Source organism: Vidua chalybeata, chromosome 5, assembly GCF_026979565.1.
Source record: "Vidua chalybeata isolate OUT-0048 chromosome 5, bVidCha1 merged haplotype, whole genome shotgun sequence".
Lineage (NCBI taxonomy): Eukaryota > Metazoa > Chordata > Aves > Passeriformes > Viduidae > Vidua > Vidua chalybeata.
The window spans coordinates 27,311,483-27,326,932 of NC_071534.1; the positions used below are offsets into that span (position 1 = coordinate 27,311,483).

The window sequence follows — 15,450 nt, forward strand, 5'->3', positions numbered from 1 at the left end:
GGCTCAGTGGAGAGCTGGAAGAAAGCATTACACACACTACCCACACATATACCCTTCCCCTGCTTCCTTTCTGTCTCATTGTGAGCCTTTGGCTTTCTCTGAATGTGTGAGCAGCTCCAGAACATGAGGAGAAAGCTCTCTTGTTTCTCCAGCTCCTCCACTGCCAACCCTTCCCCGTTCCCCTGGGACAGACACCTATGTGTGCACTCAGGAGGCAATGGGAGCTTGCCCTGGGGTCCTGGGAGCACGGCCTGTCCAGACAGCTGAGACTGATGGGATGAGCAAAGGACTAAGGAGATCTGCTTCTCTAATTTGGGTTAAATAAGGGAAGGATGGGAAGGCACAAGTAAAAATTTGTGCGTTGTACTACCACCTGCAGAAACTTTCACTGTACTAGGGTAGTGTGGTATTCAACAGGTAAAGGAAATTCACAGAGGGACCTTGGAAATTAAAACAAATTAAGAGGATTAGGTACTCTTGTGTCACATGTCACCTTGTAATGGGGAAAATAACAGCTCTCACTGGGAACACGAGTAAGTCCCTATTGATACCAGCACAAAACAGCACAACAGGTATAGCAGAGAGATGGAAACAGAGCTTCTGTGAAGTATCTTCCCTGGAACCAGAACAGCATGCAAGCAGACCCGAGTTTGCCTTAACCCAGATTTCATTAATCAAACCAAGCAAAACTATCAAAGAATCATAGAATATGCTGAGTTAGAAGGGATCCAGAAGGATCACTGAGTCCAACTCCTGGCCCTGCACAGGACCACCCAAAAAATCACACCATGTTGCCTGAGAGGGCTGTCCAAGCACTTCTTGAACTCTGCCAATCTTGTTGCCATGAACACCACCTCTGGCTAAATAACAACTATCACCTTGAATGAGAAGAAAAGCACTTAGCCGTTAAGGTGGAACTGTTATTTGTGAATATGATTCTTTTCCCTCTGACTCATTTACATAATGAGTCAGTCTAGGAATCATCAGTTGTGGTAAAAAGAACTTGTTCTCATGAAAGCCAAGGCAACTACACCAACTTCTTTCAGGTATGGATAGGGCCAGGTACCTCCAGCAGAAGGCAAATTTAGGCTACCACATTTCTCTGATGGTTATTTTTCCTTTTTTTCTAGTGTTTCAAACCAACATTTTTTTCTTCACCTGTTATAACAAAACAAAAATTACTTCCAATAATCCTTTAGTCAAAGCAAAACATAATACTTATTTAGTCATATAAGCTGCTCTAAAATCTCTTTCCCTTAAAAACTTTGCTTAAATTTCAAAGGGATAATAATAATTTAATTTCAAAGAGATAATTTAAAAGAAGCAATTTTTTAAATTTAAAAATGAATCTCCCCCCCGTTTTTGCATGTGTGGTGTGCTTGCCTGTGTGTCTGAATGTCTGTAGTCTGGAGCTATTCACAGAATCTGACACCATTTCATAACTTGTCATTAGAAAAAGCAATCTTTCATTGTCTTAGTATCTAATTTGCTTTCAGCTACAGCTTTCCCTCCACCCCTGCAAATTTCCTGCATCCCCCCTCAACCTCTTTTGCCCGCATCCTCCACTTCCTCTAATTTTGCCACTCTATAAGACTGACCCTCCTGGATTCTGTATTGATTGCACTCTCCCTTATACTTTTTTATTCCCCACATAACACTACTTTCTCTGAAAGAAACAGTGGCATTTTATCAATCAGACTGGCACTGGAATCTGCAAAATTTATTTAGAGCCAGAGCAGGCAGCAGGGTGCTATGCAGACTTGAACCAGGTTTACTAAGAGCAAAGGAGACATATAAATGCAGGCAGACTGCTAAGAGGACTCTGCTGAAGAGTCCAGGAGAAGACTGTGGTCTAGAGTCACATGAATGCACCAGCTCCCCATCCTCACTTGATCTGAGGTACCAGACAACCTACTGCTTATTCATTTGCACTTAATGCCTGTGGGTCCACATCTCTTCCTTTCTCAATTCTTCCCCTTTGTCTACCTTGTGCTAATTTGTACATCATCCAAGCTACCATCTACCTCCAAAGACAAATGACTCTGCTTTGGGCCTCAGCAGAGTAAAACTGTCATGTGAGTACTTTTAATGAGGGAGGAATTCCTCCCTCATTAAAAGTACTCACATCACCAAAGCTTCATCTTTCAGACAGGTAATCTGGATTGATGCACAGCATATTTGCTCCATGAAATGACATGCATACACACAATCATGGGAGTATTAAAAAAAAAAAAAAAAAAGAAAAAAGGAAACTGCCCAGCCCTTAGGCTCTTTTATAATTCCCACCACAGACACCAATACCCATGTGCTGACCCATGAAAATGTTGACATTCATATGTTCATGCACAAGTCTGTTCACAGCTACACTCCACCCGTTTTGATTATGATCGGGCTATGGTATGTCCATGATTAACAATGTATAAAGTTGCCTCAAGATGCACTCTGTTTATGTTTTTTCATTTCTCTACATATTCTTTGCATTTGTGTCATTCAGGCTTTTATTGTCCTCACCTTTGTTCACCCTATGCTACGATTTCCACTTTTATGACAAGCTGCTGGGTCACAGCCACACTGGGAACCACATCACCCTGATCACCCTGCCAGTGCTACCCTCCCCAGAGTAACCAGGAATGACTGAAAGGGTCACCATGCTCAAAAGGCTGACAAGTTCAGAGAACAGTGAGAGTTATCTGCCATCTCATCAGTCCCAAACTCCAGCATCAGCTGTAGCCATTTGCCAGTTAAGTGAGGCAAAGATCCCCTAGGTACACTGTCCAACCGTCCCCTTCAGTTTCCTGTTCCATATATGAAAATGACCAAAATTCAATTCGGGTTAGCACAGATTGGATGTTAAGACCTTCCGTTCAGCCATTTCCTACTAGGCATCTTAACGTGGTCCCATCAGAAAGTGACTAAACAGAGCCCACTGAGACAGCCTTTCTGATGGAGAAGCCACAAAGCTGATTCCACATCTCACTGGCACTGCAAAGCAGCATGAGCCCAGCAACACTCATCACTGAGCCAGAGGGGAGCAGGAAAAGCTGCCCAGTAAGCAGGGACTGTTCTGAGCAGAACCCTGCCATTTCCAGGAGCTTTGGGCTTACAGCAGCCTCCTTCACCTCACCCACCCCACTGAGTGCAGTATTTCCACAGGCAGAGCCACAGAGCTGTCTACCAGCTGTCCTTTGCCTTCAGGGAATGTGTTTGCTGCAGACAAGTGCCTCCAAAAATACAGAGAGACACTATGGTAAAAACACTTAACCAGATGAAACTCAGGTTCACACCAGCCCACACAGAATTTGAATCTAAATCTACTCACTGCCCTATTTGCTTTCAAGTCAGGTGGCCCACTTGTGCCAGACACCAATTGGCAGTATCTTTATGAGCTATCTATGGTAGAATTCAGGGTCCAGAGAGGCAGAAGCAAAGCAAAAATAAGGATGATAATCCTGGATTTCAGAAGAGCAGATTTTGGTCAATTCAGGGACCTGCTCAGCCAGGCTAAATATCCTGGACCAGGGTGCACGCAAAGAGCAAATTCCAAATGCCTGGTAGTCCCTGCAGTGTGCAACCACCAAGCATTGCACAGCCACTCTGCTCCCTTCCTGGAACCAGTGGACTTCCAGCAAAATCAAAACCAAACAGCCCTGCAGGAGCAAACTGTGTCAATGCACAGGCACTGGATAATCTAATCCTTCATCATCAGAATAACCCTACAAATTGCTGCAGGACTTAGAATTATTTACAGGATTAAAAACTGGTCATGGATTAGCACTGGACCCACTTTCTGTGGGCCCAAGATGACCAGTAACAAAAATTTCAGTCAGGGTCTTAAAGAGTAAACAAGTTAATTTGATTAGCAGAACTTTCTCTATGTAATTTGGAATCGCAGCAGTCCTCTTTAAACAGTCATCTTCATTCCAGAATCTCATTCTTACTATGGAAGCAGCAAATGAAAATAATTCAGTTGAGCAGGAGCCACACACCATTTGAAGCCACTCTTAATGTATAATGCACAAAAGGGAGGTAATTACATTTTAATGGAAGTCAAGCTTTGTAAACCAAGATTTGCAGGTCTTTATTCTCATTTTTTGAAAACAAGGTAACAATTCACTCATGGCACTGCTGAATTTCTGTGCATAAAAGTCAAGCAGTGTCCCCAAAAGCAATATAAATCATTCAAAATAGCAAAAGCTGTGCTGATAGAAGTTCAGAGTAAAAAAATTCCACATCAGATACAACGTTCAGGATACAATTTTCCCAGGGCCTAGCACTCACTCAGTCTTACCAAGCTCAGAGGAAGGCATGTTTTAGAAAGGCCTCTCTACCTCTCAACTGGAGCAAATTTTCCAAAGCACCAGGTTTCTGTGATGGTAAAGGGCAATAGTGCCATGGGGTGCATGGAGCTTCTGAATTTTGGGGATGAAATGCCTGTCCCTGTGGAATGGAGAAGTCTTAACTTTGGTATAATCAAGGATTTTACACCTTGGCACAAAAAATCTCACCTTACAGAGATTCACGCTCCTGTCTAGGAACATAAACTGTATTATTTTGTGATTTCCAGGACTGTAAAAACAACTACCTGAATTTCTGAAAACCCTTTAAGCATAGTATTTCTTTTTCTTGTAGAGGAAGAGAACGTTTCATGGCTATCTAAATAATTTTCTTCCTTTTTTCCTGTACTATACACAGCATTTATGTATTCCAAATGGTTTAAGATGGAAAAACTATATTATGATAGCAACTTTGCTCCCTAATGAATTCTTCTGAAAAGCCTCTTTGAAAAACACAGTTCTACTGGATGGGGGAAAAAAGCAATAATCCACCAGGTGAACAGCAGCAGAAGGCACCTCTCCAATCAATCAATGACCCTGATGTAACTTTTACGTCATTAATAGATTACAATTGATTGCATCCCTTATATTTTAGCCTCTGCACCTTACCAGCTTTCTCTAGTTATCTGTGTTTCTCAATTTCTTCACACTTGTGCTCACTCCTCTCCATCAGGTTTTGTTCTGCTTCTCACTTTACTAAAGTTTTGTTTAGGACAGACTTTCATTTGTTCCCAGTTGAACACAAGAATAACTTGATTTAGACCTAAAGGCTGCAGCTGCCCCATTTAAGTCACAAAGTCATGCTGCAAAGTTGTGTTAGGAATGGGGAATAGCCAGATTTACATTTGTAACAAAAACTAACATATCTGACAAAGGAACGGAATCAAGTCACCACTCACAGAAAATCTGTCAATAATTTTTCTTTCTCATTGGACTGCAAGAAGAAATAAGTGTAGGGGAAAATAATTCAATTTATTGTAATATGAGCCACAAAACTCTGAAATGATCTTAGTCAGAAGCCATTTCTTGAATCTGACATACTGATGTAGGACCTTTAAACCCTTTCCTTTAACATCGCAACTGACCCAACCAGTCAGAAATTACAGGGAGCTTTTATTTAAGAGATAATTTGCTGAAACCAAAGATTTTCATCAGAAAGGTTTCCCTTTGATGATTTTCTTCCTTCAAATATTTGGGAGAAAAAGTTTCAAAAGTGCCTATGCAGAGGCACTCAAAAGACCACAAAGACACACGCAATGTCTGACTTTGTTCAATGGCCTAATAGCCCGAAGGCAAAGAACATGAAAGTTTAATCTCATTTTCTTTACATCTAGGTTAGCCCTTAAGATGTTAGCTCTTAAGAGTAAGTATTCGGAAGATTGCAGTGGATAAACTTTTCAAACCAAGGCTGTTTTGCAACTGGAGTCTGCTCCAGGGGTCTAGCTAACGCTTTCAGAAGTAGTTCACTTTGCTCTTCGGTTGGCTTCTCATCTGCCTCGGGTACATTCACACTACTGCTTCTGTAGGGTAGGGACTTTCTCACTGTTCTTCATCACATTCTGAGCTCAGCACAAGAGGGACACAGTCCCAGCTGGCTCTTCAGCCCCCTCCCTGTCTATGCTGTACACAAGATCCCCCTTAATGCCAGCAAGACAGGTGCAGGCACAGGCTGATATATTAAGAGTTTGCTTGCTGCATTCACATGTCTGCAGGAGACTGGTGGAGACAGAAAGCTTTAATAATCCATTGGGACTTTAGTATATATCTATACTGAAAGTTATTTGTGGTATAATGTCAATAGATAAGCTATTTTATTCAGTTAGCTCTTGAAAAGCAGGCACATGTCCTTTTCAGCTGTGCTTACTGCATCTGCCCCAGATGAGCTCTACCCTTGGGGCATAGGACATGGGGCTGGCTTTGATCAGTGCTCCCCACTCTGCAGAGTCACATGCAAAAGTCTTGCAGTAAGCACAGACAGAAGGAAAGATGAAGAGATGGCAATGTGGAAAATGAGATGGAGGGATAAAAATGGGGGTGGGGGTGAAGAGAGCTTGAAAGGGAAGGAAGTGAAGAAATAGAAAAGGAAAAGAACAGAACGGAAGGAACAGGACTTTCTTTCTGTGTAACTGCTGGGAACAGTAATGAGGGTGAACATTTGCTGATGGCATACCTTTTATCACAGCAAATCCCATAGCTTAAGGCATTTTCATGGCTCAAGGGCACTAGCTAATGCCAAGGAGGCTGGACTGTTCTTACGAGCCAAGAAAGTGAGGCAATGAGCACATAACAGAATTGACACACACAAGGCTATTTAAGCTTTCACTCACAAAGATCTGCATTAAACCCTAAAAGAAACTCCTGCAGGTACAACAGTGTTAAATGAGAATTTGTCAAATCCAGTTCTTCATCTTTTGGGGCAGCATAGAAAATGAAAAAATAATCTGAAATACAAACCAGGGGGTCAGAAAAACATGGAAGTTTAGGTTTGCATGAAACATCCCAATGTTTTTCTTTTCAAAAATACCTATGAAAGATGCAGAACAGCTAAAAATTGAAAAATATTTACTTAAAAAAGTATTTTTTCTCTCCCTCTCCTACATGCATTTCCTTCTCCCTGGAATTAGAGTTGTGTCAATCAGATTGATATTATGCTATGATCTGACAAGGCATTCAAATTATTTATCCAAACAGTAAAATTTTTCACAGGTACAAAAGCAATCTCAAGGGAAACTACAGCACAAAGCCTCCAAGAAACATAAGGAAATGGAAACAGAAAAGCAGCCATTAAAAGACATCCAAACTTTATTAGTTATGGGCTGCACTGGCAGCTTATAAGCAGCTTGAGGCTGGTCCACACTGTAAGCAATTGTGTTTTGTTTTTCTCATATAGATAATTCTCATTCCCACTGAAATTGAGAAACATCATATTTCCTCCTGTCATGGCAGCAAGGAGCCAAATGACAGAGTCATGTGTCAAAGCCTAAAGTTTCCAGTGAGTTTTACTTCACCTTGAAACACAAGCTTTGTCCTCAGACCAGCACTGGGAAACACAACCAAGCATTTAGTGCCCAGTCTCGCCCCTCTGGACCACTGTTTCTTCTCTTGGTTTTCACATTTCCCAGCACCATAAGGCATAAATTATTAATGGCAAAACTGTTTCTCACAATGTTTATGCAGTGCTTAGTACAATGGCACCCTTTTTCGGCTGGGGCCTCTGGGCACTCATGCAATACAAATAATCATGATGATAGCAACAATAATAACAGCCAGCTATGCTTTTTCCACTGGGCACACACTTCCAGTGTCCTATCCCACAGAGCTCAGATCACTGTATTTCACTACAGGCTCCTGGTCAGTGCCAGGGGCTATTCTTCAGTAAACCTGTCTCACCCTTTAGAACAAGAGAAAAACCTCCCAATTTTACCTTTCAGGTTTTTCTGTAACTATCACAGCTGTTTCCTAATATGAGAGAATCCCTCATTTTTATAACTAATTAGTTTGAGCAGATTCTATTATTCTGCCTCCTGTAATACTAATTATTACACTAGCTGCATGCCTGCACGACTAATGAGTTACATTAAAGCTGGGGAATTCTAAAACCTACAGAGGGAGATACAGCATGACTGTGAAGCCAAAACAGGAGACACCAGCATCTTTCAAACAATAGAAAATCACAGCCCTAACAAGTCATTTCCTCTCACTCTGTGTCCCCTCCAGCTGCTTTGTGCTGTTGCACAAATGCAAAGTTGAGGGAGGGCACCCCAGAAAAAGCAACTTGTCCAACACGCAAAATGAAGTGGTCCAATTTCATCAGTGCAGCGCCCAGTTTGTCTGAGGAACAAATTGCTCAGGAGAGCAAGTCACTCATACACCACTGTCAGCTCCTTGCAACAACTAGCAGTCAAGCCATCCTGCCAAAGCTGGTCAGTCTGTTCTGGCAGCACACTGCAAGATGCTCTCCCAACAGGTAGGTATCTGCCACTGGAGTGCTCAAAAACCACAGGCTGTTTTCTGTTCCTGCCACCGAAGCAAAGACAACTTGAGTCCATCTCTATGATTTGATAAGAAGCTTCCTAAGAAGACCCAAGGTAAAATGGTGTTTAACACTGATGGGAGTCCACTGAGATGACATAAAACCAAGGACCCTGATTAAAGACTGCAGTTCAGACACTCACCTTGAAGTCAATTGTAACATTCTGATAATTTTATTTGCATTATAAAAGGGAGCAGCAGCTACTAGCTACATGCCTGGACCTGCCACTGATACTTAGTCAATCTGGGAAATCATTTAGCCTTTCTGACTTTCAATTACTACTTTTCTTCTAATTAGACTTCCTGAGCTCCAAGGAGTGAAGCAGGATTAGCTAATTGCTGCCTGTAAAGATACACAGATAAAAGAAAAAAGGTAGGGCAGATGATTTATACTTCACTCAGCTCTGAAGGAAAACTCTTCAAATTATATGAAATGATTAAAAATACAGAGTGCAGAAATTTCCTCCATGCAGTAGCATGCACACCGTGCCAAACGCAGGAAACTGTACTGACACCTTGCTATGCTCTCAAATGCTAAACCTGATCTGAATGATACAGAAGAGATTACAGCCATTAACAGCTCAGTTAGGTCTTGCCTTCATGTGGGAAATCTTTCCAAACGCTGCATGTTGGAGGATGTGATCTTTGGTTGGCACCCCAATTACTAAAGACAACAGTGGTGTGAGCAGTGTTAATATTTGCCAAACTTAGCACGTATTTTTCCTGTGTGGCAAGGACTGAGCTGAGACATGACAAAGTAACTCATAGATGTGATATACTGTAAATTGATAAAGAGTTGGGAAGGGAGATTTATTAAAAAGAGCTAAATACAGCCAGGTGAAAAAGTTACCAGAAAGGAGCATAATTAAAAACAATGAAGGGTACATTGCAGAAAGGGCAAGCAAACAGCTTTTTCTATTTAATTTTATCTTAATCAGAAGAATAAATATCTGAAAGTACAACCATTATGGGGAGAGAGAGAGAAAGAATGAGAGTGACGGAAAGAGTGTAAGAAGAAATAAAGCCCATCAGGCAACCCAGCTCAATGAAAATAAATTCCTCCTCTCTTAGCAGTTAAAGCAAAACGTTTCCTGAGTCCTGACAATACTCCATTCTTCTGCTTTCTGGCTGGCTGGAACCTGAACAGGCATCAATCAAGTTTGGGTGGGTGTGAAGCTGGCCAGATGGAGGATGTCGGAAGTGTTTTGTCCTCCTCAGCGCAAGCTGGCCATTAGAGCAGCCACTCGACAGAAGTGCCTGAGTCTGTCACATCTGTCAGGACAGTTTAGGGACATCTTCAACATCACCAGCCTTGCACACACTGATTAGAATATGCAATTGTGTGTGCTAGAGAACAGGTGCCTGCCTCCACTGGGATTTTTTGATAAAAATCATCCTTTCATCATTTCTAGACTTCGTGACAGGCTTTCTCATGACCTCATTTGTGGACTAAATACACAACAAACCGTGGTGCCTGGGACATCACTATCACACTGCTGACAATCTGTCTGTCCAAATGCACAGTATTCAAGAAGGAAAGATGTTTTTCATCCTGTGTTACCTACACTTTAACCCAGCAGCCCAGGACCATGCCACTGTCTTTCAGTCTGAGAACACGTTAGCAAAGCTATGGAGAAAAGAGCTTGTCAGGAAGCCAGGTAAGATTAAAACTCCTGTTTCATCATCTGCTCTCATCCTTAAATAAAGTTGTAATCCATAAGACAGCTGCTTAGAAGTAAAAAGTACTTCTAAGCACTTAGATCAGTTGCTAAGAAGAATTTTTTTGTTTGTTTGTTTCCAAAATAATGGAGAATGCTTAAAAAGGTTTTAAGCTTTTAAGCTTTTCTATGTATGCTTACTAAAGATAAAAGAAATCCATAAAAACACTTAGGTTACCAGTTTATGAAGAAGGAATTGATTCCCAAAGTTTATGAGCATCTCCTGCTTTAACTTAGCATAAGTTTTGTCAGAGATCATAGAAGTCCTGGAAAACCAAACTATATTTTATCAACAAATCTGTAAAATTATAAACCCTGAGATTGTTTTGCAGGTATGATTTTCCTTTCTGTTAAGAACAGATCCAACTCCTATGAACAGCTGTAGTTTTTGAAATCGTTAAGTGAGAGGAGGGAGACTCATCCTATCAGCAAAGCTGCCATATGTTGATGGGCTGGAAAGGTGGATAAGCAACAGTAGAGCAGCATCTACACTTAAGATCCATCAACTGGCACTTTCCTCAAAGAACAGAGAAAGTGAGGAGGAACTTTAGACACCACATCCCATAAAGGAAATATGTCAGCTGAAATTTGATGCACAACGCTTCATTGGTCAGGCTTAGACAAGATAACCTGTCTTACCCACACAATTCCTGGGGTTCTAAAATAATCACATTAATTTTTTTTTTTTAATTAGGGAGAACTTTGAAGGTCTCAGATACTGCCCATGCAAGCAATGATCAAAATTTAAATTATATTTAGCTAATTTAGTGGGTGTAATGAACAATAAAGGTAGTATTACAATGCTATTTTCTTCTTTCAACACAGATCTGTAGAGGACATGCTTGGAATACTGTTTACATTCCAGTCTCTCCACAACAAAAACTCTTTCGCAATAATAGAAGGAATTTAAGTAAGTCCAATAGTGAGCATGCTTATTGTGGATAAATTCTTACACCAAGAAATACTTAACTCAGAAGCTTTAAAAGATGGCAAGCGACAAAAAATTAAAAGAAGATATATAAAAGTACCATTGATTGGAGAAGCTAAATAGGGGCTTTTACTGACCTCATTTACAGTATGAAATCAAAAGGAAAATGGATATAATGGAGAGGTTACAAATACAACCTAATATAATAAAAATTTCACCTCACTGGAAAGGGGGTTAGTCAGGAAAATTATGAAAACTGCACTTTATTCTGAATATACTGGTATTTTTCAGTGCAATATTTTCAGTCAGTTCACGTCTACTTTTGGTACTCTCAGCCTGTTGCTGTCTGATATGCATTCATTGGTGCACCCCTTGAAAGAAAGACCAGTCAGAGAGGTGACCATTCACAGTGAAACAGATTCCTGAACTGCTGAGCTCCTGGCTGACTGCTCTGCTGCCAGAGCACCCAAATGTCAGAAAGTCCCTGCCCTGCCCTGCCCAGCCAGGCAATCCCAGTAGGAATGGCCAGCCCTTGATCAGCATCCACAGATCTAGCTGGATATGCGTACAGACCTTTCAGACTTCAGAAAATGACCTACTGCTTCCAAATAATGCATCATGGGCCTTCTTTGTTATACTCTTGAGGCACTGATGAAAAGTTAGGGTTGAAAAAGGAGCCTAACATATAACTGTAGACCATTTGAAGTGCTCAGGCCATAACCCAGTTCTTCTCATTTCCAAATAAGGAAATTCATTAAGATTCTGGCTACAGATTGAATGCAGTTTAAATCTTTTCCTTTATCTTAGCTGTGGGTTTGACTTACCTCCAACCTGTAATATCCTTCACCTCAGGAAGAAAACAAATTCTCTCATTCCAGCCAACATGCCAGCACTCCAATTTTTAACTCAGAAATAAAGTTCAGTGGGGCAAAACTTTTCACACAGTACTAATCTGCTTGACCTAATTTCTTCTGCTAATTCCTCCTCCTGGTGCCAACACACTGCCCAGTGTAGCTCCCGTGTAGTTATACCCACAGATCTGCAATATGGACTTTGTTAGCTCTGAGCCCAGGCAGGCTGTATGTGTGTGACTCCCATGCCTGCTGCTCCTACTAATGCCAAGAGCAGATGAGTGAGCAGGTGGCATGCAGGAAGATTTCTAACGCAGATCAGGAGAGCAGAACTGCCCACAGTTACTATGATTAAAAACCGACATTTGTACCTATTTCTCTTTCTGCATTCCTTCAAATCAAATAAAGCCAGATCTCGTAATTAAGTCAAACCCCACAACTGGTTGCTGTAGTCAGTCCCAATCCAATTTTCAGTCTCAGCTATAACTCACTCCTAGACTCTAGAATCAGTTAAAGTTGACTCCAATACAGCAATTTCTCAAGCTCTGCCTTTAAAACTCTAATTTGAAAATGAGCCTGTACCACCCAAGAGCACTGCTCTCACAAAACAATGCTGCATCAGTGCTCTGCTTTGGCCCCTCTCCCCCTGTTCTGACAGCCACTGACTGACAGAATATAGATATATGACTCAGTGGAAGCAGGACAAGGCAGAGGCTTGAGGGGCAGAGGCCTTCTGGCAGCACAATAGGAAGCCTCATTCAGTAAACTCCCAAAGGCTACTTAGGCATGGAAACTTGAAAAAAAGAAAACAGCAAAAACATGGAAAAAAGTCCTGCCCCCCAAACTGCTGAACAATAAAATCACACATCTCAAAGCCCTTCCTGCATTCCCATCCAATCACTTCAATCTTTAAATGACGTTTATTGTCACCAGCTCAAGCAACTCAGGTAGTCTCTGAAAATCTAGTTGTGACTTTGCTGCTCCACAGCCTGTCACTATCTGCATAGGTTCCAGACTCATCTGATAACTCCATGGATGGTGTACAAGGAAAACCAGTCACATGGATGGATGGATGGATGGATGGATGGATGGATGGATGGATGGATGGATGGATGGATGGATGGATGGACGGACACAAGCACACACACACAAAGTGCCTGCAACTTCTCTGGTTGCTCAAACAGAGCAAGCCACCTGCAGGTACTCCTCTGATCAATGGTGCACCACAGCCCACAAGTGGAAAATTGCTTGTCCCAGGTGCACCTGTCACACCTAATCACATTTATTTGTATTGCTATCCAAGCATTCAGAGCCTGGAATGTGTCAAACCCTGGTGGTTTTAAGTAAACAAGTGTCAGGGTAGCATAGCTTTTATAATCTACTTAAAACACATTACTTTTGTTTCTCAAACAAGATCTCACAGTTTTAGCTCCCACTATAAATCATCCTATACACATAACACCTGCTATTCCACTAAAGGAGTACATTAAAAGGTTTTAATGATTAGAAAAAAAAAAAGTTTTTCTAAGGGCCACATGGTAACACAAATGCAGGGCATATGTCTTTCTATGTACCAGGAATTATCCTGTCAGTCACACTTAAATAAGACATATATATTCTGTACTGTTCTTCCGGCTATGTTTGAATAAAGAATAAACAGCCCCAAGGGTGTACAGTATTTTCATATTTCAGTGTGCAATGAGAAGAATATGCTTTCAATGCTACTTGTCCAGAAGGAAAGCAGACCATTTTTCAACTAGTCATTATCCAATACCAACCAAAACTTATATAAAATATGTCTTTATCAGGGGATATTTTTTCATGTTGTTGTTATTATTATTCTGTTCCCATCGACGAGTGAGTTACAAAAAGAATCTTAACTCTGGAAGTCTAGGTGTGTAAGCAAACTGGTAACAGTACAGGTGGTCTAAAGTTAAAATTGGAGCTCTAATCTTCAGCTTACTTTTCAAGTGTGAGACAGCCTTGACTATCCAGCTCAGGAATATTCCCTGCCTGAGCCCTGACAGACAGCAGCAGTGCGGAGCTGAGGAAAGGCCAGGAAAGTGCAATATCCTGTACAACTGAGCTCCCACTGAAGCATGCACAACATCACAAACCCAGTGATTAAAGTGAACTATCATGCATCTTTCAGCAAATGGAATTTACCTTGAGGCTTGGGTTTGGTAAGCTTCCCACAGGGCTTTGAAATTGTGACAGTCTTCTGGCAGTCAGCGTTATGAAGGGCTCTCTTTAGGTTCCCAGTCCGAGTCTTCAAGGCCGTGTTCAAGTCACATTCTCCCCAGGCCTGGAACTGGTATTTGCACTCCGCTGCAGCAAGGAAGAAAAAGGCAAAATTTAAAACACAATGACTGAGTGTGAAAACAAAAACGTTGTGAGTCTAATAGGATATCACAGGCAGTTGGTGCTTACAGACAAAAAGATGTGCAACTGAAGAAAAGAATCACAAGAAAACTTTAAAGATTATTTGCAGTGGTAATTGCAGTCTCCTCCCCTCCCCAGTGCTTTAAAATTTAATCCTCTTGCTTTTGCATGGATATTGCATTTTTTTGGCATATTAAGGGAAATCCATTCAGCTGTGAATATGAACAGCACAACAACAACAAAAAAAAAAAAAAAAAAAAAAAAAAAAAAAAAAAAAAAGAAAGAAACAGCAATTTGAAATGTCATTTACATCCTATATGGTTGTTTCTCCATTTGTGTGATGCCAGAGGTTACCAAATAATGCTTGAACAGTTTCTAGAATGTATGTGCACCCATAAACTTCTCAAGTCTGAAACTGCAGCACTGATTGTATTGGTAAGGTCACAATAATTTCAAAATCATGCAAGCTGTTTACTAGAAAAAACCGCCAAGTTTGCAAGAGTAATAAAATTTGAGTTTTGGACAGATACCTTGTCCAGGACAGATCTGACATATCTTCCCAAATTGGTACATACAAACCTGCTGAACTGAATGGTAAAAATGAAATACAATGGTCTGGAATGATAAAAATACACTGGTCTTCACTCCCTCCTTTCACTGCACACACGGGTAGCCAGCCTCCCACACTCCACATCACACATTGTGAAGCCTGTGATAACCATCACAGAGGTTCACAGCTGTGAACTTGCACTACTGCCCTAAACAAGGCTGAACACCACAGAGAGCAGATTCCAGCATGCAGGAAGGCAGAGTTTATAATAAGCAGCTTATAGGGACTGTCTGCAGAGGAGCTCTGAGGAAGCTGCCTTCTGACACTCTGCATGTTCTAACACTGATGAACCTGAACTACAGGGCTAACGCCTTCACCAAGACATCTGCAGAACTAAGCAGAAAAAACATGCTTCCTGCTCCATACTCAAAATAAAAACCGAAGTAAACCCCTTAAGAGAGCGATGCTGACCTCCAAATTGCTTCTTCCAGTTGCAGGGAATCTTACACTTCTGAGTCTTGGTGGTTTGTTTGCACTCAGCTCCAGTGCGGGTGCCCTCACGTGTCCCCAGGCCGCAGTCACCACTGGTGGGCACGCAGACACTCCACTGCCATTCCCCACAGTCAGACTTCTTCGCCTTTTTCTCTGCATGAAG

The 15,450-nt window shown here is 41.4% G+C and overlaps 1 protein-coding gene across 1 annotated transcript in view; it reads right to left on the minus strand.

Annotated features, from left to right (window-relative positions):
- PTN (pleiotrophin) overlaps positions 1-15,450 on the minus strand; it is a 77,846-nt gene that overhangs the window by 7,061 nt on the left and 55,335 nt on the right. The window contains exons 3-4 of the mRNA XM_053943317.1: positions 15,267-15,440; positions 14,030-14,191 (exon numbers count right to left, since the gene is read on the minus strand). Coding sequence (XP_053799292.1) covers positions 14,030-14,191; positions 15,267-15,440 — 336 coding nt within the window. The remainder of the gene's footprint in view (positions 1-14,029; positions 14,192-15,266; positions 15,441-15,450) is intronic.